This window comes from Cucumis sativus, chromosome 4 (assembly GCF_000004075.3).
Source record: "Cucumis sativus cultivar 9930 chromosome 4, Cucumber_9930_V3, whole genome shotgun sequence".
Taxonomy (NCBI): Eukaryota; Viridiplantae; Streptophyta; class Magnoliopsida; order Cucurbitales; family Cucurbitaceae; genus Cucumis; species Cucumis sativus.
The window spans coordinates 24853004-24876950 of record NC_026658.2 but is presented as its reverse complement, the minus strand read 5'-3'; the positions used below and the strand labels follow the sequence as shown (position 1 = coordinate 24876950).

At 32.3% G+C, this 23947-nt stretch overlaps 3 protein-coding genes across 5 annotated transcripts; 1 reads left to right on the top strand and 2 right to left on the bottom strand.

Moving 5' to 3' along the window:
- Positions 1-3988: 3988 nt before the first annotated feature.
- Positions 3989-7513, bottom strand: LOC101212143 (AP2-like ethylene-responsive transcription factor ANT). 3 transcript variants are annotated; one of them, XM_011655857.2, is made up of 10 exons: positions 6715-7513; positions 6504-6616; positions 6091-6425; positions 5900-5982; positions 5761-5769; positions 5601-5689; positions 5453-5526; positions 5307-5357; positions 5127-5203; positions 3989-4916 (listed from the first exon to the last, which is right to left on the bottom strand). In XM_011655857.2, the coding sequence occupies exons 1-10, from the start codon at positions 6920-6922 to the stop codon at positions 4312-4314; spliced, it is 1644 nt and encodes a 547-aa protein (XP_011654159.1). In that variant the 5' UTR covers positions 6923-7513; the 3' UTR covers positions 3989-4311. The 3 variants fall into 3 exon arrangements, with proteins under 3 accessions (XP_011654159.1, XP_031739556.1, XP_004141413.1); XM_031883696.1 differs by having other exon boundaries at positions 6091-6616; positions 6715-6777; positions 6863-7511; XM_004141365.3 differs by having other exon boundaries at positions 6091-6616.
- Positions 7514-9509: 1996 nt separating this feature from the next.
- Positions 9510-10996, bottom strand: LOC101211898 (RNA-binding protein 1). Its single transcript, XM_004141364.3, has 2 exons — positions 10920-10996; positions 9510-10590 (listed from the first exon to the last, which is right to left on the bottom strand). The coding sequence occupies exon 2, from the start codon at positions 10522-10524 to the stop codon at positions 9808-9810; it is 717 nt and encodes a 238-aa protein (XP_004141412.1). The 5' UTR covers positions 10525-10590; positions 10920-10996; the 3' UTR covers positions 9510-9807.
- Positions 10997-18867: 7871 nt separating this feature from the next.
- Positions 18868-22694, top strand: LOC101203728. The gene is made up of 2 exons (XM_004141250.3): positions 18868-19599; positions 22528-22694. The coding sequence occupies exons 1-2, from the start codon at positions 19128-19130 to the stop codon at positions 22539-22541; spliced, it is 486 nt and encodes a 161-aa protein (XP_004141298.1). The 5' UTR covers positions 18868-19127; the 3' UTR covers positions 22542-22694.
- Positions 22695-23947: the final 1253 nt, after the last annotated feature.

The following is a 23947-nucleotide window of genomic DNA, read 5'->3' as shown; positions in this document are numbered from 1 at the left end:
CTCAAATTTTCAGCTATCACTATTAACAACTATCAACAATAGTAATTGAAAATTTATATAAGTTGTTATATTGTGGATAATAGCAGTTGTTTTAGTATACTAATGATCCATATGTATCCACAATTGAAAATTCGTTAATGCTACATTTTTGCTATATTGCTCATATCTTATATGGTATATGAAGACAATGAAATACACATATGGCACACTCTTAAATTATGATGGACGATATTAATTCAATGACGTACCTATTCGATTTAGAAATGAATTCGGAAAATATTCTTATTTCATTTTAAATTTAAATTTGCAGTCCAAATAATTGTTGAGATTTGTGCTATTGGTTACTATCATTAATATCTTGTAAATGATAGCAAGTGAATAGCATATATACTTTACATTTAAAAAAAATTGAAAATTTGATAAAATATTTTCCTTAAAATCAAATGTAATGATTTTGTCTTTAATGATTCTTTCTTTAAATAATTTTTTTTTCCTATTTTTGAAACCCAAAAAAATTATTTAATTGGTCAATAATATTTTTGTAAATTCTTTGTGCTATTTTGCATCAATATAAGGAAGATGTATATATATAATATATATAATTATGAAAATGATCCAAAATGTTAATTTACATTAGTAGCCCTGTATGTGTTTGTCATGGGTGACGGCCCTAATAATAAGATCGGGAAAGCAATAGGCTATATTCGGACCAAATAACGAGGCCTATCAACTGGGCTGAAAATCCTACTTTGGGCCCACAAAGTTTCTGGGCTTTTTATAGCTAATCTGAAGCCCAGATTCCCCCATCCTCACTTCAATAATTAAAAGAAAAAAAAGTTGATTATAATGTCTAATTAAATTTCTTGTTATTTTTTTCTAAATTAAAATTTCTCCTAGTATAGTTGAATTTATATTCTAAAACAAAACAAAGCAAAAGTTCCTTAGATTTATTAATAATTTAACCCCAAAAAATCAATGAACGGATATTTATTTTTAAGATAATTATTGAAAAAAATGAAAAAAAAAATGGACAAAATATTTAGCTAGTGTTACATTTGATTTTTAGAACATCATTTGTATAGGGTGCAAATGCGAGAAAAAGATATAAAAGAATGGTTAATCGAATTGAATCTATAGATTGATAAATGTCTCTCATTTTATTTTATTTTTAGTAAGGTCAGTGTTAGATTTGTGTCCTGTAATAACACAAAATTTGAAATTAGTATTTAAAGAATGGAGATTTATTAATAATTGTGAAACCAATGAAAACACCGACTTTGTAATTAGGGAAATGGGTATCCAAATCCAAATCTAAATCCAACCTGTAAACAACCAACCCCTTTATTATATGATTAATTAAATCTTAAGGGTTGACTAATTTAACCTAAAAATGGAGCTTTCAAGATAAATCTTTTAACATTTTCCACTCTCTCTTTTTTTTTTTTTATTTAATTTAAGATTGATAAATATGAAGTAATTTTGATGTTGGAGTCTTTTCAAATCTTTTGTTGACACAAAATCTAATCCTTTTCTCTTCTTCTTTGTTATGTAGTGGTTGTTGAAATGTCTATATATATATATACTTCATGTGGTGGGTTTCTAAACCTTTTTTTTAAATATAATTTATAATAATATTACAAATTCTTTATAAAGGAAGAGTCGTAGTTGGGATATCTTTGTTCGTCAAGTCAAGTACAAGTTAAGTTGAGCTAAACTTTATTGGCAATATTACAAGTTTAATGTAAATTAGGATGATAAAACTTTGTTGGCAATATTACAAGTTTAATGCAAGTTAGGATGATAAATATATGTTGAGTAAGTATAGTATATGTGTAGTTCAAGACTTCTATTCAAATCATCCAAAAGTTTTGATATAGGTTTTACACTTTTCAACTTTATGCTTTTTATATAATATGCACAAACGAACAAATACAAGTACTAAAAGCGTCCAGTGGTAAAACGATCTTTTAGTTCACTATAAACGTAGTGGAATATATTTTTTTTAAATAAGGATATGTTTGGTAAAGAGTATGATAATAGAAATTTGAAAACAAGATATTCAATCAAAATCAAGTTGTATTTGATGTTTTTATATATGTGTTGGGTGACAGATTCAAAAATTAGATTTTAGTTTTTTAAAAAAGTTATTGTGTTTCATACAATATATTTATGAATCATAAAACTAGTCTTACTGTCCGAGCAGATTTAGCTGACAATAAGCTACTATTAATTTATTTATAAATATAATTTATATTTAAAAAATTAGTTAAGTGGAGAAAGTTAGAGTTTAGCATACGGAGTCTCGTAAAACTCATATATAGTCCTTGTGATTTAAAATCTTTAATAAATAGTCTCTTCGAGTGAGACTATTTTATATGATTTTATCAAATCAAAATGATGTCAATTATAAACCATAAAAACTAAATTCTATTATATTAAAATCACATGACCCAAATTTGTAATTTAACCTAAAATTTTATATATTTATTATTCTGTATGATTATAAAACTTATAAAAATAAATTGAGTTTTCCTTTTCTAAAAAAAGAATTGAGTTTATATTGTATTTTTAAATTATATATATATATATATTTAATATAATTATGCTTTTTAAACATATAAAATTCAAGTTTAAACAATAAAAACAATTATTTTTAGAATCGGAAAGGTTTGAAAATTCAATAAGAGTTTTTTTTTTTTTTTGAATAACCTCTAAAACATACCTTGTTAAAATGAATGAATCTAAAAACATAAAACATGAAACAAAATTTGAATTTTCTACCAAATCGACTTTAAGTTTCTTTTCCTATGGTAGGTTTTAATTATGATCTCTATCAAAGGAAAGGTCAAAAGATGAGAATAAAAGAAAGGGAGAACTTTGATAATTGTCAAAAAGAAAAGAGGGGGGAAATCTATGGGCCTAAGTTATGTAGCAAAAGAAAGAAAGAAAGAAAAAGGGTTAAAAAAAAAGTAAGAGTTATCTTTAATATTTATTCATTATCACATTAATCATCTTGTTTTTAATTAGTACATAAACTGTTGACATAAAATTTTAAAGTCTATTTAATTTTATTTCGTCGACTAGTAGAAATATCCATAAAATATATCATATTTTTTATATATTTGAAAACAATTCAAATTTTCAAATTTTATTTAAAGTTCATAAACTAAAACAATTATGTTATAAAAAGATTAGAAGTATATTTTAGAAGTTGAAAGATAAGAACAAAACTTAAATCATTTGACACCCTTGAAAAATCATTTAGACTTTTGAAAATTGCCTATAAACACTAGGTTTGGAGATTCTATGTCTATCATAGTTCAACAAAGTTTGTGGAAGTTCTAAGTCTTTGTTCTCTTAGTTGATTTAAAATGTTACTTCAGTTTAGCAAACAATGGAGATGGCAGTTGGTCACTCGTGCAGAACTAGCAGTTACACACGTACCAATGAGACCCACTTGAAATTGAAATTAATTTCAAGTGTTTACACAAAGAAAGTAAAATGGCGATGACCCCATTCCTCTAATAATCCAACAAATTATAGCAAAAGTGGGATTTCAAATACTCAACAAATCCCCCATTCCATTTTTGCTTTTTAACAGCACACATGAAACACAATCTTATGCAAACCAGTTGTCTTTTTCTTTTCTTTTCTTTTCTTTGCTATTAATTCCTATAATAAGCCAAAGTTTTCTTCCTTTGATGAGACTTTTGTTTCAAAATCTTTGGTTGGATAAAGAAAAGTAAAAGTGGTGACTTTGTGTGGCCTTTAGCCAGAGTCTCAGGTTAAAGAAAAAAAAAACTACACCATCAAAGCAGGAATGGCTATGATGATGGGTCTGCAGATTGAGAGACACATAAAAGAAAGAAGAAAAGGTATGTGAGAATAAAAATATGGGTTTTTGGTCAAAGCCATGGCCTGTTTGCATTATTAGCAATGGCTCTTAGCTGGATTGGTACTTCCCATAAATCAAAAAAGACCAGTAAAAAACGAGAAAGCACATCCAATTATTATTTTGCATTACTTGAATGAAACTTCTTCCCGCCTACATAGTCCTTTCTTAACTGTGCAAAACCTTTCAGAAGAGTTTGAGACAATAAGTGGAGTTGTGATTTCTAAAGAATTGTAGAGTTTGGAGAGTTATGAACTCTTGGAGTAGAGTTTATAACTTAGGAACTCTTTGGTCCAAACACCTCCTCAGAATTTTGAGCCAAAAGATTCGAAGAAAACAAGGTTGAAATGGATTGGATTTGGATTAGAATTCATTACATGTTACTAACATTGTAGAAAGACATGGAAAGAAGCTTTGTCTTATGCATCATTCCAAACAGGCAAAGATATAGGAGCAAGCCTCATTTGGGGTGATGGAAGCCAATTACTTCCATTGCTTCCAAATGGGGATTTTGCAAATAATACTGAGGATGAGCCATTTGACTTATCAGGACTTGTTTCCCTTGAGCTGCTCAGGCTGCTAACCACAGAGGAAGCATTGGAGAAGTGAGTTTTGTACTTTCTTGAATCATTCACAGTTTCTTGATTAGAGCTTTCGGTTTCGACCACTCCGATTACATGATTCACGTATCTGCTTGAGGTCATGGACTTTTGGTCTATGGATTCGACACTTGCGCTTGGATTCAGTAGCAGGTTGTCGTGGAATACCGCCCTCCAATCTAAGTTGGTGGACATTTCCAACCCCTCGTCAGTTTGTGTGACGTTCTGTTTTGGTTCTTTACGTTCAATGGTGTTGGTTGGTTTGTGTTCTTTTTTTCTCCTCGCGAACTCTCCCGAAAGAAGGCTACTGCTTGCTATGATCCTTTCTACATCGTACCTCGATGTGTCGAAGTTTGTAACTGCATTTGCACCACGGAACTTGATAGCTGCTATATCATAAGCTTCTGCAGCTTCCTCTTGTGTGCCTGGCATCATTGTAATGAAAAATGAGCTAAATAAGATAAACAAAGCTGCTAAAGAAATTGAATCGGTCTAATGTTTTAAACTTATAGAACACAGCTAAAGATGACAAAAAGATTCAAACAATATGCATCAACAGTACTTTGATGACATATAATATGAAAAATAAAAAATTAGAATTAACAGCTTGAAACTTAATACCAATAGCAGCATACCAAATGTGCCAAGATACAGGTCTTTATTTCCAGCGACTCTCCCGATCCGAGCTTGCCATCTCCCATGCTGATGATGTCTGAAAAAAAAATGTGAAAGATTGATTTAATAAACAAAATGAGACAAGTCTTTAGCAGAAAGAGGGTCGTGTAGAGCATTGATTGAATCTTATAAACACAAACCTAGTTACACCTCTGTATATAGAAGCTCCCCTGGAGAATCCACTGCTTTTCCTGCAAATCCAAAAACAAAAACAATGATACTATCTACAAAGATAAGCGCGAAAAACAGCAACAAACTGAAGCAATAATGTCGAACTTCCAGGTACCTTCTCAGGTGTGCCACATATTCTTGGCGGTTCATGTTCTTCATTTCTTCAATTTCAAGTTCATAGTTCTTTAACTGTAAAAAAAAAACTATCGTCATAAATATTATGAAAATCAAAACTGGTCGATAACGCTATAATCATATCATACCGGGAAGTTTAAATGTGTAGAGGAACCCCAGTACTTGAGAGCTGCAAGATCATAGGCTCTTGCGGCTTTCTCCTCCATATCATAGCCACCTGAAATTCAAATTATCAATAAACTTCATGTGACTGACTTCCTACCGCAAAGTTTTTCGAGAAAGGCTTACCGAGATAAACTGATGTCCACACAATTGAATTAAACAGCATCCATAATGAAGTTGAACATGACAAGAAACAATGAAATGATTTGAAGTCAGAACATTTGATTTGAAAAGGAACAAAAACATTGTCTAAAAATTGTATAACCTTGTCTTCCTTTCCTGGTTTGACCTTCCTTCTTACAACTATTATCCCACAAATGAGCCTCATATCTACCGGTCCATCTATGCCTGACGAGAAAGAACTACCAAAACATTACTAACATAGAAAAAGAAAAACACAAACTTTAAATGAATTATATTAAAACAAACATAACATACTAGAAGCTTTAGAACAACCTAGTAACACCTCTGTACTGTGAAGTTCTTTGTCCGAATGTGTCGATCGACTTCCGATGGACCGGCTGCTTCTGACTTGCCAGAGCCCTTTTCTTTATTTCCATGGTGGATGGTCCAGGTTGAGAAATTTGACTTGGAGTAGTGACACAACTAGATTGAGAACCAGGACTCATGGACAAGCTAAGTGGCTTCAAGTCTTGGCAATTCATTCCCCCAAAGCAACACCCATTGATCCGCTGCTCCATATCTTGTCTTATTTCAGAACAATAGCTTGCAATATGAGACTCGTTGTCGGGATTCTCAGCAGGATATTGATACATTGCAGAATAATATCGCTGAGAATGAAAAAGAATATGTTGTTGTTGCTCTTGTTGGTTAAGAAGATTCAAAGAATGTTGTCTCTCTGAACCAACCTCCGCGTTTTGATCGTAATATATGCTGTCTAAGCTTAGCGCTGTGGTTTCTTTTCCATGAGTTGCACCACCAAGAAAATCCTCTAGTTTTGGTGAGATATTTGGCAATATATCTAAGCGTAAAAAATAAAGATAAAATAAACACAAAAACTTTACTTTAGAACAGCTTCATCACAATAAAGCTTAAGACAGAAGTAGAAAGAAACAAAACCTTGAGGTTGTGATGTGTTGATTGAATCCATGATACAAAGAGACCCATCAGACTTGAGAGGCACTACAGAGAGAAAATCTCCATTGTAGTGGTGAGAAGCTAAGAAGCTATTTGACATGGTGTTAGAGACAGCTACTGCTGAAGTTACCTGGCCTCGGTGATGGTAGTGAGAATGTTGCTGAGGCTCAGAACTAGCTTCCATGGCCATTTCTCTCACTCACTCCAGTTGTCTACTTATGTAAAAAGTTTCTTGTGTTTTTGCAACAAGCTGATGATGAAGCAAGGCACCTCAATCATTGGAGATAAAATAACCTCATGATTTCAATTTTTCCCTCTCTGTTAATAAAAGTAAGTTATTGAATAGTTTATTGTAAGCAAGAAAAGGGGAGGGGATATTTCTAAATGAAATGAACAATGCATATAGTCTCACAATCTCTGTCATACGAAACAAACAAAAAGAAGGAAAAATTCTTCAAAAAACTAAGGGAGAAAATACCCCCTACACATAGGGATCTGTGTATAAAAGAAACAATACATGTTATGTCACATTGGACTATGATTAAATTACTCTCTCAACCTCCAACTACAGAACCCACAAATCAAAAAGTTCCGGAAAGAATTAAAAAATTAGAAATCAAATGGGTCTTCTCTTTTCTAATTGCTGTTATAAAAAGCACCCAATTTCCCATTAATGCTGAAGAGAAATGAGACATTATTAGGCAGTTTCAATGGGTTTTCACCAATTACAGAAGGTTGCTAAAACTAGAAGGAGTTTATGAAGGGCAGAGAGCGAGGCAAGCGGGGGTCAGGTAACTAAAATGGGAAGAATCTCTTTATTGTAGCCATTATTTTGGTTTGGAGTTTCATTGTATTCTTATTTTATTTATTTTGTTGCTTTAATCAAAGTGTCAGTGCAGAGAGTAGGTCTGATGGATTTGACGAGCAGGGAGGTCTGAGATTGATGTCTTTTCGTACAGTACTATGATGAGCAGAGTGTTGTGTTGTGTTGTGTTGTGTTCTTCTCATTGCAGTTCAAAGGATCAAATCTATTTTTTGATCTTTAAAGATGAAACCAGAAAGTGGGCTTTTCTTTTTTTTGAATTGCAACTTGAAAACCAACAGGGAAAAGTGTAGACAGAAAATCCAACAAGAACAACGATGAAATGTAGCTGTGTGTTTAAAACACTGTTTTATACAATGGCTATGAGATTTGGACAGAAACAAAAGCCTGTCCTTTGGTATCGTGGGGATGTGTGGCCATCCTATTCCGCCATTCCTGACTTTCAGCCTTGACGTTCGGAGGCAGCAGCTTGTGTTGTCTCCACAGTACAAACATATTTACAATAATCAAGCCACTAATTTAACGTTATAATAACAATTTGCAGTTAATATTATTTTCTAGTTTCTAATTAGGAAAATTGTCCGTGATCTTTTTTTTTTTAATTACAAATATAATATCGACAATTTGAAAAGGTTGTCTGCTAACAAAGAGTTATCGACTTTGCTATTTTTTCAAGTGTCCTTTCTAAGTATGACTATTTCAAAATATCAAGTTGCTATAATGTATATGGTATCATTTTTTTTTTATTTTTTTTGCTACCATATTTATTGTTTTATTTTAAAACTAAAATAGATTAAGCTATTATAATCAACTATAATAACCAACTATTTGTCACAATATAATTGGATGGAGATGTTATGCATCCATTTAAATTATAGATACTTTGATCACTTTGTGTAAGTCTCTGCTTAAAGAAATTTTGAGACTTAGTCATAGAAACATATTAAATTATTTGACTATGGAATAGGGTTGAAACGTTTGATTAGGTAATCTTCTTTTAAAATTTAAAATTTTACACCAACAAAATTTATGGCTTTTGTTAATCAAATCCAAGCACTAATTCTAAACCTATCTTAGAGATTATATTTTCTCGATTTAACATTTTTTTCTCATTTCCACAATTCACTTGACATCACTTTTGTTGGAAATAGAATGTGTGATAGTTTTATTTTATTCTATGTACCCCTTAAATATAATTTTATGAGTTGTTTCAGTACATTAAAATTTAATTTATATAATTGGCTGGATATATGACATAAAATTTAAAAATAAGTTATATTTAAAATGATCATCTTATATATTTGCACTATAATACCCGACTTTTTGTATAGAAAAGAAACCATTATAATGAAAGTTGTTTGATATAATTAATTGAACTTAGTTAGGCTACATCAAAAATGGTCCGACAAGCCATCTAGAAGGTCCTCTAACCTCAAATGGCAATAAAGTTGAAATATTATCATTTGAAAACAAAGGTTGTTGTGTAGCCAACAATGTCTCCATAAACAAACTTTAATACCACAATTTTTTATTAATCTATGATGGTTTAAAATCACTAAGCCTACAAAATTTTGGAATTTAGTAACTTGTATAACTCTAAAAAAAATAGATGCAACTACAAATCTATACTTTTTTTTATGTAAATTTAAAGTTTAAGGTATATTGTTTTATTGTTTTTTATGATTCCTAAAAACGTTATTCATATGTAAATGTTACAGTTGCGTAAACTTCAATAGGTTTGTAAACGTAATAGAATCTTATTATATAAATACACAAACTTAAGAATAGCAAGGAGACAATTATATAATATTGTTAAAGACAGAGAATCTCATTGATATTGATTTTAACTATCGAGGTATGAATCATAGGCAGCCAATAAACCAGATAAACCAAATGTATTTGAATGGTAAACTATTTTAATTTAAAAGAAAATTAGTGATAAAGAATAAAAAAATTAACATAAAATTGTTTTGGAATAGTATTAACTCATTGTTATATTCTTAGGAGAGTCATGACCTAGATGCCCTTCAATATTTCAGTGCACCATAAGCAATTAATCATAATCATTGTCTTGGTCCACAAAAATTATTCACAAGCATTGTCATACCCCAAAGGAGAGATTTATTCACAGAACAATTATATCCCAAGAATTCTAAGAATGAGAGACATAGATCTATCCCAACAGAATTTACAAATCAAATGCCATTACGTAAGATGCAAATCCAATAACAAATATTTAAGTTAAAATATCTTCAAGAAGTTCTGTCTTTGATCTGAAATGGAGCTGCATCAGCCGACATAATTCGTTTTCCGGCCGTGTTCTGCTTTATCTCCCCGTTTCTGGTATTAGCCATTCCATTTCTGCTCCCTATATAGATCCCCTTGCTTGGATGCATTAAAGAATTTCTACAAAGTGGAGGTAACATCCCAACACTAAAAAAATTAGGTCCATGCCACCATCCATCTGAAGCTATGTTAGCAGAACCAGGGGGAAACCAATTCCCATAGAAGTTAGAACCATACGAATCAACTGCTGCTCCATAATGTGGAAAATGTGTAAAACCGGGATAAATTGGATAACCCGAACCATAATAAGGGTAAGGGAAAGGAACATTCCTATTACCATTAAGAAGTGGACTTTTTGCTGCTCTAGCATTGGGAATATGAACACCATTGTAGTTGCCCTTTTTTGGGATAGCTCTCTTCACCTCCACACGCCTCCCATTCAGTTCATGAAAGTTCCTTTGCAGAACTGAGTCAACAGATTCTAAAGATTCAAATGTGACAAATCCAAATCCTCTAGGGCGATTGGTTACACTATCATGCATCACAACTACATCAGTTATCTGACCAAAATTTTCAAAGTAACTTCTGAACTCCTCCTCAGTTAGTTCAGCCGATAAGCCACCAACAAAAATCTTTCTTCCCCTACACTGATCATTGTTATTGTCCATCCTAGTAGTACTCATATTCAACCTTGTTGGCTCCAAAGATTTTATCACGTATAGTTTTTTTTTTCTTTTCAACTTCCAATTCTGGACAAGAAACATTATAAATCAATCATCAATGCATACAAAGATTAAAGGCAACGCTTTATCAAATGGGGTTTCGATAAGAAGCTTCAATCAGCAATAAAGAACCAAAAGATTAGGAACAAAACCAAAAGAAAAGAAAAAGGAGCTGTGTAAATTATACAAAAAAAATGAATTAATCCAATTTAAAGAATTAGACCTAAAACCCTAAAACGCAGACAAAACACACCCTAGAGAGTGGATTATTCAATGAAAACGATATAAAGAGTTTACAGTGGTTCAAAAGAACAGGAGAAATTAAGGAAAAGTAGTGTGGAATGTGGGGAACTTACTTTTTTACGGCTTTGACATTACAGGTATGAGGAGATTTTCAGCAAAAACACAAGGTGCCATGTCGAATGCTGGTAACTCATAGGTCAAATAATCGGTATTTAAATACAGCATTGCTACTCTTTTTAGGTTGGGCTGATGGACCCATTATTGTTATTGGGCCTAATTCTAAAATTTTCAAATTTAAAGCCCAATATTATATAAATAATATTAAATTCTCTAAGTTCTATTAAAAGAATAAAAATTACAATTGGAGTAAAAATATTTAATTTTAGTCGACTTGTCTGCCCAACCATAGAAGGTAATGGAAGAACAGTGTTGGAATGAAAATATAACCATATTATAGTATAATTCAATACTTTTATTAATACCCATTTTGGATCTTTTTTCCAATTAATTATAAATATAAACAATTTTGGACGTAAAATATAAAAAATATGTTCATTGCTCAAATGTGTATATATTCCTAGTCGGAATAAATTTTATTTTATTGATAACTTTTCTTAAATAATCTTGAGTGGATATGATTTTTATACCAAATAACCAAGAAGTCATATGTTTAATGCATCCACTCTTGTAATTAATTTTTTACAAATTTGATTGACATTCAAATGTTGAGGAGTTAGACACCTTATCCCAACTGATTAAACAATATGGGTATGACCTCACCTAGACATTTGTTGAAAAGGAAGAAATAAATTTATGAAATGCTGTTTTCAAATATTTGTTTAATTAAAAAGTAAGTGGTAATTTATATATATATTGTTCTTAGATCTAAAGACCGGTTTCTATGTGTATTTGAAATTCAAAAGATCTAATAATCTGTAGTTTATATAAAAACTTGGATGAGTATAATTTTTTTATGACATTTTTGCCATTCCATTATATTATTTTCTATTAGTGCATTGGTGACAATTTTGACTTTTGACTTTTCTATATTTATGGTAATGGAAGAATAAATAAGATAGTTTTATAAATAACTTATGAATTTATTAGGTTAATTGTAATTTATGAACCACTCATAGTTCAAGACAATCGAAAGTCCATCCAACTTCTAAAATGAAAATAATCAATAATTAATTTTCTTCTTTTATCCTGTTTTATTTGAAGCTATGCTAATCGAAAAAAAATAGATGATTTATAAATACCTTACTAAATAATTATACTAATAGTAAATTTGTAACTGACGAACAATTCTACAGCTTAAGGAAGCCCAAAAGTCTATCCAACTTTTAATGCATTGAATTAATAACTAAATCGGTTAACTAATATAATTAACAAACTTTTATAAATTCTCAAATAGCATCAATTAGTTGAGTTTTAGACGGCTATAAACATCCATTTTTCTACTTTGCAAGTTTGCACACAAATTGGATAGCATTCAACCGAGAAAATATATTTGTTTGATGGCATGTTTCTAATCCAATAGTTTCAAGGTAAACATTTTCTTTTATTTATCTCTTTTTAATTTTTATTTATTTATTTATTTTAGTTCTTGTAAGCTTTCATAGATGTATTTGTTTTTACATTTCATCAACGTTTCAATTTGATATATAATAATTGTTGATTGTCTAATGGATATATCTACCCATAACATATTCGAAGGTCCATACAAACAACAACCGAACAATAACCACTAGTAGAAAATACATCCTTGAATGATAGCTTTTTGGTAGTGATTTATGAAATAATAACTTTTTTTAAAAAAAACCTCGTCAATTGTCACATGTTCAATAACACCTACGTGTACTTGTATAAGAGGAAAACTTTGTGTTTGCAACTTCTCTTGATTTGTATTTTTATTTAATTGTCAACTATCTTTTCTAAAAGTTGGACGTTTAAAAACAAATTTTTAATTTTTTAAAAATTAATTTATAATCATTTGATTTCTTTAAATTTAACAACATAAAATGATTTGATTCGAATTTATCACTTTACAAATATTTTTCAAATTTCAAATAAAGTTTGAGAACTAAAATTATGTATATAATTTTTCTACAAAAAAATGGATCATAATTTTTTTAAAAAAATAATGTATGTTTAAAACAAGAATCTTAATTGAATATGAAGTAAGGCGTGCAAAATTATTTCAAAGGCAGTGCAAAGTAAAGCGGTCAAAGTCCATATGTGTTTATGAAAGCAATGCAAAGTAAAACGGCTGAATAAGAGGAAGAGATTTGGAACAATAGTGGAATGTCCATATGTGCTTCCGAAAAAATCTTTTAAGAAGATGAACATATGGTTTCAAATGGATTTCAAACTTTCGTTAGGGCTTCAAATGAAATAATGAAATAATCAGTCGAAGTCCAAGAAAAAAAAATCATTTGCAGATATTTGCAATTTTGCACGTATGGGTGAACCTTCCCATTAATGGCAAATTTTCTAATTTTTATGTTTTTAGAAAAAAAAATTCATAGATTTTAATTGTATGTAGCATATGTTATTTAATTTCAGCTATTTGAGTTTTACTTGAACAATTGTATTTTTCAGATTGGGTAGGGACATCTATGACATTGTTTCATTTATTTATTTTTCAAATTTTTATATTTTGCTTTTCTAACCATTTAAAATTATTTTTCCATGTGTCTCAGTTAAAAAGGGCACTTGGAAATCATCAACAAGTACACCAGTTGGTTCATTTTATAAATGAAAAACATGAATGGCTGACTCTGCCGGAAGAGATCTATGGGTATAGAAAGAATCCAGCCACAAAAGACTGGGTGGTACTGGTCAGTTGGAAGGGATTATCTCCACACGAAGCCACTTGGGAAGACTGCAATGATTTCAGACAACAGTTCCCTGATTTCCACCTTGAGGACGAGGTGGATTTGGAGGAGAGTGATGTTAGGCCACCGATATTTTTAAATATAGTAGAAAAAATAATAATAACATAAATATCAATCCACGCAAGATTACAACAGAGATTATAGGGGGAGAGAATATCGGGGAAGATCTTTCACAATCGACAGTGAGTAAAGTAAATTAAAAGGGAGAAAAGAGGGGAGGAGAAAAATATCCCAGATTAGGAGAGGTTGCCGTCTTTCAGTTCGAGAGAAGCAGAGGATCAATGTCAAGTTTATTTAATAAGTTTGGTCGTTTATGTTGTTAGGAGTTTTCTCATACTTCGTTTGCCTTGTTCTGATATGTTCTTATTAGATTAAGGTTTAGAAATAGGAGTGTGTGAATCTTTTTTTTGTGATTATTTGATATTGTAATCTGTACATTCAAGTCAATAAAATATGATACTATCAGTATCTTTACATAGACATGTTGCGTTTGGAACTGTCGAAATTCAATAAAAAGGAGATAACATCATCTCATCCTACAAAACAAAATCCAGAACTATAGAATAAGGTTTGTCAGAGCATATAGCTACAATTTTGCATTGTTTAAGAGTTATTTCGTAACTCATAACCTACCAAAAAGTTTAAAAAATGTAGAAAAAGCATTCAAAGACCCAAAATGCAACCAAGTGGGTAAGGTCAACAATCTTAGTTTCAAACCAACCTAAAAAGAGTTCAAAACGTGTCTAAGTATCACTTGAAATTTCAAAACGACCTATCAAAGCTTAAGTGTAAGTTGGTAACTCATAACCTACCAAAAAGTTTAAAAAGTGTGAAAAAAACATTTCAAGTCCCAAAATGGCTACCAAGTGGGTAAGGTCAACAAACTTACTAACTTAGTTTCAAACCAACATAAAAAAGTTCAAAATGTGTCTAAGTATCACTTGAACTTTAAAAACGACCTAAAAAAGCTTACATGTAAGTTCGTAACTCATAACCTACCAAAAAGTTAAAGAAGTGTGAACCAAGCACTTCAAGACCCAAAATGGCAACCAATTGTGTAAGTGCAACAAACTTAGTCTCAAACCCCAACCTAAAAGGTGTTCAAAACGTGTTTAAAAATTACTTGAACTTTCAAAACGACCTAATAAAGCTTAAGTGTAAGTTTGTAACTCACAACCTACCAAAATTTCAAAAAGTGTGAAAAAAGCACTTCAAGACCCAAAATGGCAACGAAGTACGTAAGTGCAACGAACTTAGTTTTAAGTCATCCTACAAAGAGTTTAAAATGTGTCTAAGCTTTCTGTTGGAATTCTTTTCTTTTTTCTAGGCTTTTTCCTTGTTAGAATCCTAGAATAATTATGGAAAAATTATGGGAATGTTTTCCTTATTTTCCTAAATGTTTTCTTTTTTTTTTCCATTGTATACTCTATTTATTCTCCACTGTACCTATTATTTTATTCATTAGAAAATAATAACAACAAACAATTGTGGTTTTTCTCTCGCTACTCGGGTTTCCACTTAAATTGGTGTGAACTCGTTGTCTCTCCTTTCAATATGGTATCAAAGCGGGACAATGAAAACACCATAGAAACCCCAAAAAACCAAACCACTGAAAATCAAACAGAAGGGACAGCCATCAATTTTAGTGCCGTTGTAGCTGTTGTCGTCGATGCTCGAATGGGTGATGCCATGGATGAATTATTAAGCCGACTATAGAAAACGTCAGAAAATAATTTTTCGTCATTTTCGCAGTCTTCCGCGTCACCGTCGGACCACCACGCGCCTGGTTTTCGTTCTCAAACGGCGCCGACCATCCCATCTGTCCAACCATTTTCTTCATCTGCGGCCTATATTGCTTCCAACGCTCCGATTTATGTTCTGTCATCTAATTACGATCGGCCACCATCGCTTCTGCCATCAAATCTGTATGTCTAGCCACCCAATGATCCTAGCTACCATTCTGATGTTAAAAACTCTCAAATTCACTCAACATTTGAGGTTGGTGAATCTTCAGCACATTCCAACCGTAACGTGCAAGCTTCCTCGGGAATAGTTCATCAACAACTGGAAGGGCTTCGACAACAGATAGCAGCACTTGAGGCTACCTTAGGGACGACATCCAATATTTCTCTACCGATGTATTCTGAGAATCCGGTAAACTCGTTCCCTAATTTATCCTCTCCTTATGTGACTAATACGGTGGCTCAGTCTTCCATGTATCATCTTTCAGGAGAAAAGTTGAATGGCAACAACTATTTCTCATGGTCTCAGTCAGTAAAGATGGTCCTCGAAGGACGACAAAAATTTAGCTTTCTGACAGGGGAAATACCTCGTCCCCTACCGGGCGACCCACATGAACGATATTGGAAGGCAAAGGACTCTATTATTCGATCCATATTGATCAACAGTATGGAACCTCAAATTAGCAAGCCGTTATTGTTTGCTGCAACAACCAAGGATATTTAGGACACGACCCAGACACTTTACTCAAAACATCAGAATGCCTCTCGTCTATACACGCTGAGAAAGCAAGTTCATGAATGCAAGCAAGGAACCATGGATGTCACATCCTTTTTCAATAAGCTTTCTCTTATATGGTAAGAAATGGACCTATGCAGAGAACTAGTCTGGCGTGACCCACTGATGGTGTGCAATAGTCGAGAATTGAAAAGAATGACAGGATTTATGACTTTCTTTTTGGTCTTAATCCTAAGTTTGATGTAGTTTGAGGGCGTATACTAGGCCAAAGACTGATTCCCTTCCTGATGAAGGTTTGTTCTAAAATCCGCCTCGAGGAAGATCGCACAAGCGCTATGAATATTTTCGCAACCTATACTATTGACTCCGCTGCTTTTAGTGCAAGGTCTTCTAACAGTAGTAGTAACAAGCATAATGGAAAACCAATTTCTGTCTGCGAGCATTGCAAAAAACAATGACATACCAAAGAACAATGTTGGAAGTTACATGGTCGTCCCCCAAGAGGTAAGAAACGTCCTTCCAACAACAAACATAACACAGGGCAGACGTATGTGAGTGAGTCTGCTGAACCTCCTCAACAATCTGATCCACACAAAAACCAAACTGATCTCAGTCTTGCCACTTTAAGTGCCATTGTCCAATCAGGTATACCTCACTCCTTTAGTCTTGTTAGTATTGATGGGAAGAACCCATGAATTCTGGATTTTGGTGTCACCGATCATTTGACTGGGTCCTCTAAACATTTTGTGTCTTACATTCCTTGTGCTGGGAACGAGACAATTAGAATTGCAGATGGCTCCTTGGCCCCCGTTGCTAGAAAGGAAAAGATTTCTCCCTGTGCAGGGCTCTCCTTACATAATGTTTTGCATGTGCCAAAACTATCTTATAATTTGCTTTCGATAAGCAAGATCACTCATGAGTTAAACTGCAAAGTAATTTTCTTACTTGATTTTGTCTCTTTTTAGTACTTGAGCTATGAGAGGATGATTGGCACTGCCCGGCATAGTAGGGGACTCTACCTCTTCTAGTAGCATTTCTAGGACTAGTCTCTTATCTTCCTATTTCAGTACTTTTGAACAAGATTGTATGTTGTGGCATTTTCGTTTAGGTCACCCTAATTTTCAATATATGAAACATTTATTTCCACATCTCTTCTCTAAAATTTAGATGGCTACCTTATCTTGTGATGTGTGTATTCATGCCAAACAACATCGAGTCTCTTTTCCCTCACAACCATACAAACCAACCTAACCCTTCACTCTTGTTCATAGTGATGTTTGGGGACCATCCAAGATAACAACCTCATCTGGAAAACGGTGGTTCGTAACCTTCATTGATGATCATACCCGTCTTACCTTGGGTCTACCTTATCACTGATAAATATGAGATTTCCTCTATGTTTCAAAATTTCTATCACACCATTGAAACATAATTCCATAAAAAAATTGCTATTCTTCGGAGTGATAATGGTCGAGAATTCCAAAACCATAACCTTAGTGAATTTCTTGCTTCCAAGGGGATTGTTCATCAAAACTCGTGCGCCTACACTCCTCAACAAAATGGAGTGGCCGAGCGAAAAAACCGTCACCTTCTGGAAGTAGCCCGTTCCCTTATGCTTTCTACTTCCCTTCCTTCATACTTGTGGGGAGATGCTATTCTTACAGCAGCTCATTTAATCAATAGAATGTCTTCTCGTATTCTTCATCTTCAAACTCCCTTAGATTGTCTTAAGGAGTCCTACCCATCGACTCGTCATGTTTCTGAGGTTCCTCTTCGTGTGTTTGGGTGTACCGCTTATGTCCATAATTTTGGCCCTAATCAAACCAAATTTACCCCCCGGGCTCAGGCATGTGTGTTTGTTGGGTATCCCCTTCACCAATGTGGTTATAAATGTTTTCACCTGCCATCCAGGAAATACTCTTTGTCACTATGGATGTTACTTTCTGTGATGACTGACCCTACTTTCCCGTTAGCCATCTTCAGGGGGAGAGTGTGAGTGAAGAGTCTAACAACACCTTTGAATTTATCAAACCCACTCCTAGTGTCGTGTCTAACAATCAGTCCTCATTCCATAGTCCTACCCACAAACAAAGTCCCCTGGAAAACGTATTACAGGAGGAATCACAAAAAGGAAGTCGGTTCCCCTACTAGTCAGCCGCCGGCTCCAGTCCAAGACTCTGAACCTCCTCGAGATCAAGGTATGGAAAACCCTACTGAACCCTGTACTAAGAATATGATAAGTGAGAATGGCAGGTCTAATGTTGTTGTTCTTGAAAACGTGGAAGAAAAGGACAGTGGTGATGAGATTGAGGTCAGAATAGGAAACCCGTAATAATGAAGCGGAACAGGGTCATACAAGAAAACCAGATGAGTATGATTCCTCTCTTGACATTCTCATTGCTCTGAGAAAAGGTAGCAGGTCTTGTACTAAACACCCCATTTGCAACTATGTTTCCTACGATAATCTCTCTCCTCAGTTTAGAGCTTTTACAACTCTACCATAATACCCGTCATTTTTAAAGTTTAAAGTATTTTTAAAGATTATAGAAGTTTATAGATATTTTTTACACAAATTTATAAAAATTGGGGACATTTTGTGTAATTTAACCTAAACTAAAAATATTTAGTAACATCATAGCAAAATAGAGCGTTATAAATATTTGAGTGTCATTTAAAGAGAAATTCCCTTAAAAAAATGGATAACTTGGCACTGAAACCACATGCTCAAAATACTGGATTCGTTAATTTCGGTTCGTTACAACAAGTTCATCAACTATCAATTTCTGTACGTTTGAAAGCCCAATTACAGCTGCCGATGGCTAATATAGATATCTTCTTCTGCAGATAATCAGCATTCGATTTCCCCCAAAATGCCCATTTTTTACATATTTAAACACAAAGAAATCCATCAAATACAATCCAACTCGCACTCGTTCTTCAATCGCCATGGCCAGTTCTCGTCCAATAGAGATTGATTTCGAATTCCTTCCAACGAAAACCAACGTTCCTTTCTCTTGGGAAGCCAAGCCCGGCGTTCCGAAGCCGCAATCGCAACCAAGCCCTACCGCAAGCTTGTTCGAAATCGAGGCAACTATGTTGAAATTGCCTTCGCCACCATGCCGATCGGAGAGTGCTAGACTTTCCGGCGACTACAGTGGGCTGATTACCTATTCTCCTCCACGTTGCAGGGCGGAGAGTGCGAGAATGGCGAAGGATTTTCTGTGGCTTGAAGCTTATTCCGACGGCTCTGCATCGTCTTTTGGATTCGGGTGCTGTAAATCGGATGATTCGAAGAAGACGGATCCTTTTGTTGAAGCTTACAAGAAATGTAGGAACAGCCGGTCGATTAATGGTGCTTCCGCCACAAATGGTGCTAAACGTCCCAATATTATAAGAAGAGTACTTTTTTCGCTATCACGTAAGTGCTTCGCTTCATCTCTATTTTTGTTTTAATGTATATATTTTATTTTATTTATCTTTATAGAAGCCTATGTGTACGTGTGTTTCTATTTTGAAAATAACTAAATAATAGTGTTTCCCGTATTCTACAATGTTCACTCTTTTTTTTTTCAAATAAGAAAAACTTTTCAAGTACACTTCAATTGTATTTGTTTTCATTTTTACGGTTATAATAATTAAATCTATAACATATATATTTATTGTTTGTAAAAATGACACTAATGTCCTAGTTACCGATACACATCTCATATATTTCATGCAAATTTTATTGTATAATTAACTATAACTGTAAAATTATTGAAAAAATTAAAATCATGAGTAAATATATCGATCAACAAATACATATAATATAAGTATATAAAGTAAAACGTATCCTAATTAATATACAATTGATACATTAAAATAATTTAATACAATACAAAAGAAAGTAATTAGTGGATTCCTAATAGCACTATAGCGGTACATCACTTCAAAATAAAAAAATAAAACTTAAAAAATAATTCAAATCGTTGAAAAATACGAAAGTTAACTAAACTCTTGAACCATTGGGATGAAATCGAAATTTTATTAATCCTTATATGAGTTTTGAACGACTTGACAAACAGTTAACAAAAGAAGACGTTCTAACTGATCTCGATAACCAATTAAAATTTATCGGAAGAAGTAGAACGAGGAATAACGAATTGCAGATAACATAAGAAAATGATGACCATGACTTTAAAAAGTGTGAGAATGAAAACTATGAAAGATGGTTTGTAAATAATAAAAATTTTATGATGAAAAATACTGTCAAGAATGAGAGTAAAATTTTACCCTATTTACATAATTATGAGATTGTGTATCATATATGTTATAAAAAATTCTAAAAAAAACGAGAGAATAAGTATGCTATTGAATTGAATGATAGTTTTGAGAACAATAACAAATTTAATATTAAAATTATTTTAAAAAAATTGCTGTCATATTTGCGAAATTTTAAAACCACTGTCAATATTACTTAAAAAAAAGCTACCAATTACAATTTTTAGTTTTAAAACATTTATAAAGTGTAGATAGCAAACCAAAAGAATTATAAATAAAACACTTCTAGCAACCAAATAAAAATGATATTTGTAAATTTAAATGTAATACAATTGAATTAAAGTTAGGTTATTGCAAGTATATCCACGAAAGATAATATATTCAAAATTACTTGTATCCACCAAAGATAATATATTCAAAATTACTTGTAATCATAACAAAATTTAGTAAATTATAGATGATATTGTTTGATGACATATTTATTTTAGGAAAGAATTGTTATAGATGACAAAAATAAATTAAATTATTTATAATATACATAGGGAGAGACTTAAATTGATCAGAGAGTGGATGGATTTTGGTAGTAACTAATTTAAACTTCATATGGTCATTGATGTGATTCATATGCCTCGTCTATTATTTTGTTTTTTTAGTTTTGTTATTTTATAGGGAAATGGGATGCTCGAGATTAACTTTGTGATTATAGAATAAATGGATTATCTTATAATTTTTCCATATTTTACCAATATAAGCAATTATTTATAACACAATGCTATATATACTTGCCTATTGCCCCTAAAATATTTATCTTTAAATTTAGGATATGTACAATCTATAAAAGAAAATGAAATTCAAATAAATAATAAAAACATTGAACTAAAATTAAAAGGTTTGTAGTGCACGGCATCTTTATTTATTTATTCCTTTTATTGCAAGATAAATAAATATAATGTTAAAAGTCTTTAGTTCCTCTTAGTGAGTAACGAAGCATATTAAATATATGGAGGTAGTCAAATCAGAAACTGCCGTGACACATTGGCCCTTTCTCATTTGTTTGAGCTCCTAAAGTCCCAATGAATGAACAAACAAACAAAGTTTATCATCCTACTTTTAATAATAAAAGTTACCTTCGAACATGATCCTCAAAAATATAATACATGTTTATGTATTAACGTATGAATTTGGATGGTTGACTGACTTGAAAATGATCACATGTAATGTAACATAATGTATTTATTTTTAAGTTTAAAATAAATTAGAGAGTTATGTTCAAACTTCACTTATGGTTTGATTCAAGAAGTTTATGATTTCCATAACATTTTAAAAAAACATCAATTTTGTATTTTATCAACTTATTATAAGTTTACAGTCTTATAAACTTCATAACTTTATACTCATTGTTGTTCCATACTTACCCTAGACACCTTCAATGTACTTACTGATTATATAAAATAGATATAATCAATAAACAAAAAGAGAAGTGTTAGAGCAAGAAGGTCACCAAGTAGCATGCTCCTAAAAGTATGTAACAACTAATCTAAACAAAACTAAATTTTTGTTCGATGAATATTCAAGATGAAACTATACAATTGTTTGTTCAATGAAACAATCGTTCATAATGCAACTAAAAATTCTATTAATAAATGAAAAAAAATTATAATAACGCATATACAATACAGATGAAAAGCACGGTCTTGATTGAATTTAAGAAATAATGGTATGGGAAAAGACTTTAAGGAATTTTAAAATATAAGAAAAACATATTATAAAATATAAATGGCATATTGGAGAATTGATTAAGAGATGTGTTTTTGTTTTCATTAGATGGAAAATGAATGTAAATCATATTGTATAGTATATGGCTTTGCTTGTTTGTCTCGTCTCTACCGAGTCCACTCCCCACCTTGTCTCTTCCCTATGTCTTTGAATTCGTCAACAATTTATTTTTTTAAGGAAGATTTATAGCTAATTTTGGGTTGAACAACCAAGCCAAAGCAAATTGCAGATTACTGCTTCTTTATTTTTTCATACGAGTTTCTGTAAACATATTATGATGTTCATTAATTAAAATTTGATTTGTTCGTAGGATTTTGGTGCTGATTGAAATGGAGTGTTCGTATAATTGCATTTTATGGGTATGCACTTTTTTTTTTTGTAATAGATGAATAAGAGATTGTTCGTGTTTGAAAGTTTCAGAATTTAATGTTCCAACCATATAAGCTATTATACATTCAGTGAAGATCAATTAATACAAACTTGGCCAATCATTCAATTCATAAACTTTGTTTATATACCTCTCAATAATCTAAACATGATTCATATATAAAATATTACTTGTTATTTTGAATCTCAACAGACACGAGATACTTTCTAGATGAAATTAAAAATGAATGTGAATTAGGCAATGAAGCAAACAATAACAAATCACTATGCATACACGGAAGGATCCCCAACAACAAATACGTGGCAGTATAGTTATGGCCTTAACCAAGCAATATTAGTAAAATCAATAGATGAGCTAAAAAACATGTACGTAGTCGTGGTTGAGATGTAAGGTTAGCTCTTATGAGCTTCAAGACGTTTTTTAGTTTAGAAAATAAATAATAAATTAAAGACATTGGTTAATAATGACAAAACTATACCATTGTATCATGTTTAAGTAAATTTGTATTTTATCTTATGAACTTGAAAGTTAGACGTTGATGGCCAGTTAAGGCTTAATATTTAGTTTTCTACAGAGCCACCACTCCTTCATCTTACTGTCCTTAGCGAATCCTTTGCCGTTTGGGACAAAAAGGAAAATATACATAAAAAACCAATCGAATACAAAGGCCTTCACCTATAAAACCACTAACCCAAAACAAACAAAGCCATCTTTCGTTTCAAAACGCCCAAAATTAATCCGATCAACATTGAGCAATGGCCTGCAACAACAAAACCCATTCAAGAGGTAGAGTGGCTTTCTCGTGGGAAAATAAGCCCGGGGTGTGCAAAGCAGCGGTGGCGCCACCCCACGGCTTCTGTGACGGCGACGATCCGTTGAAGAAGCAGCTGCAGCCACCGCCATGTACTCCGGCGAGAAAGGGCAACAAGAAGCTGCAGAAAGATGGGGGCGCTGAAGACCCTTTTCTTGCGGCGTACAAAGAGTGCACGAGTGAAGATGATGAGAAGACTTGTAAGTTGAAGAAGAATAAATCTGGGTTTGGAGGGTGGATGACGACGAACTTTTTTTGTAATTTGTCTTGTAAGCAATTGACGGCGGTTCGAGATGATAGTTTGATTAGTTCCCCTGATTCTAAACGAACAGTGTAAAGATAAATATGAAGAAGTTTAAACTTTTGGGGGCCTGGGGAACAGGATCTGCCTTGCTTTTACATGTGTGAACTTAGTTTAAACTTTTTGTTTCATCCGATCAAACTTTTGATTAGTTTGCGTTATATACTACCTTATCTTGAATTAAATTAAGGTTTGGGAATTTTTGTTTATATACTTTTGTTAGAAATGTA

Coding starts and splice junctions, on each gene's coding strand:
- LOC101212143 (XM_004141365.3), bottom strand. CDS start 6,922: ATGGCCATGGAAGCTAGTTCTGAGCCTCAGCAACATTCTCACTACCAT. Junction 6,617..6,714: donor CAACACATCACAACCTCAAG/GTTTTGTTTCTT, acceptor TTTTACGCTTAG/ATATATTGCCAAATATCTCA. Junction 5,527..5,600: donor CTACACATTTAAACTTCCCG/GTATGATATGAT, acceptor TTTTTTTTACAG/TTAAAGAACTATGAACTTGA.
- LOC101211898 (XM_004141364.3), bottom strand. CDS start 10,524: ATGAGTACTACTAGGATGGACAATAACAATGATCAGTGTAGGGGAAGA.
- LOC101203728 (XM_004141250.3), top strand. CDS start 19,128: ATGGCCAGTTCTCGTCCAATAGAGATTGATTTCGAATTCCTTCCAACG.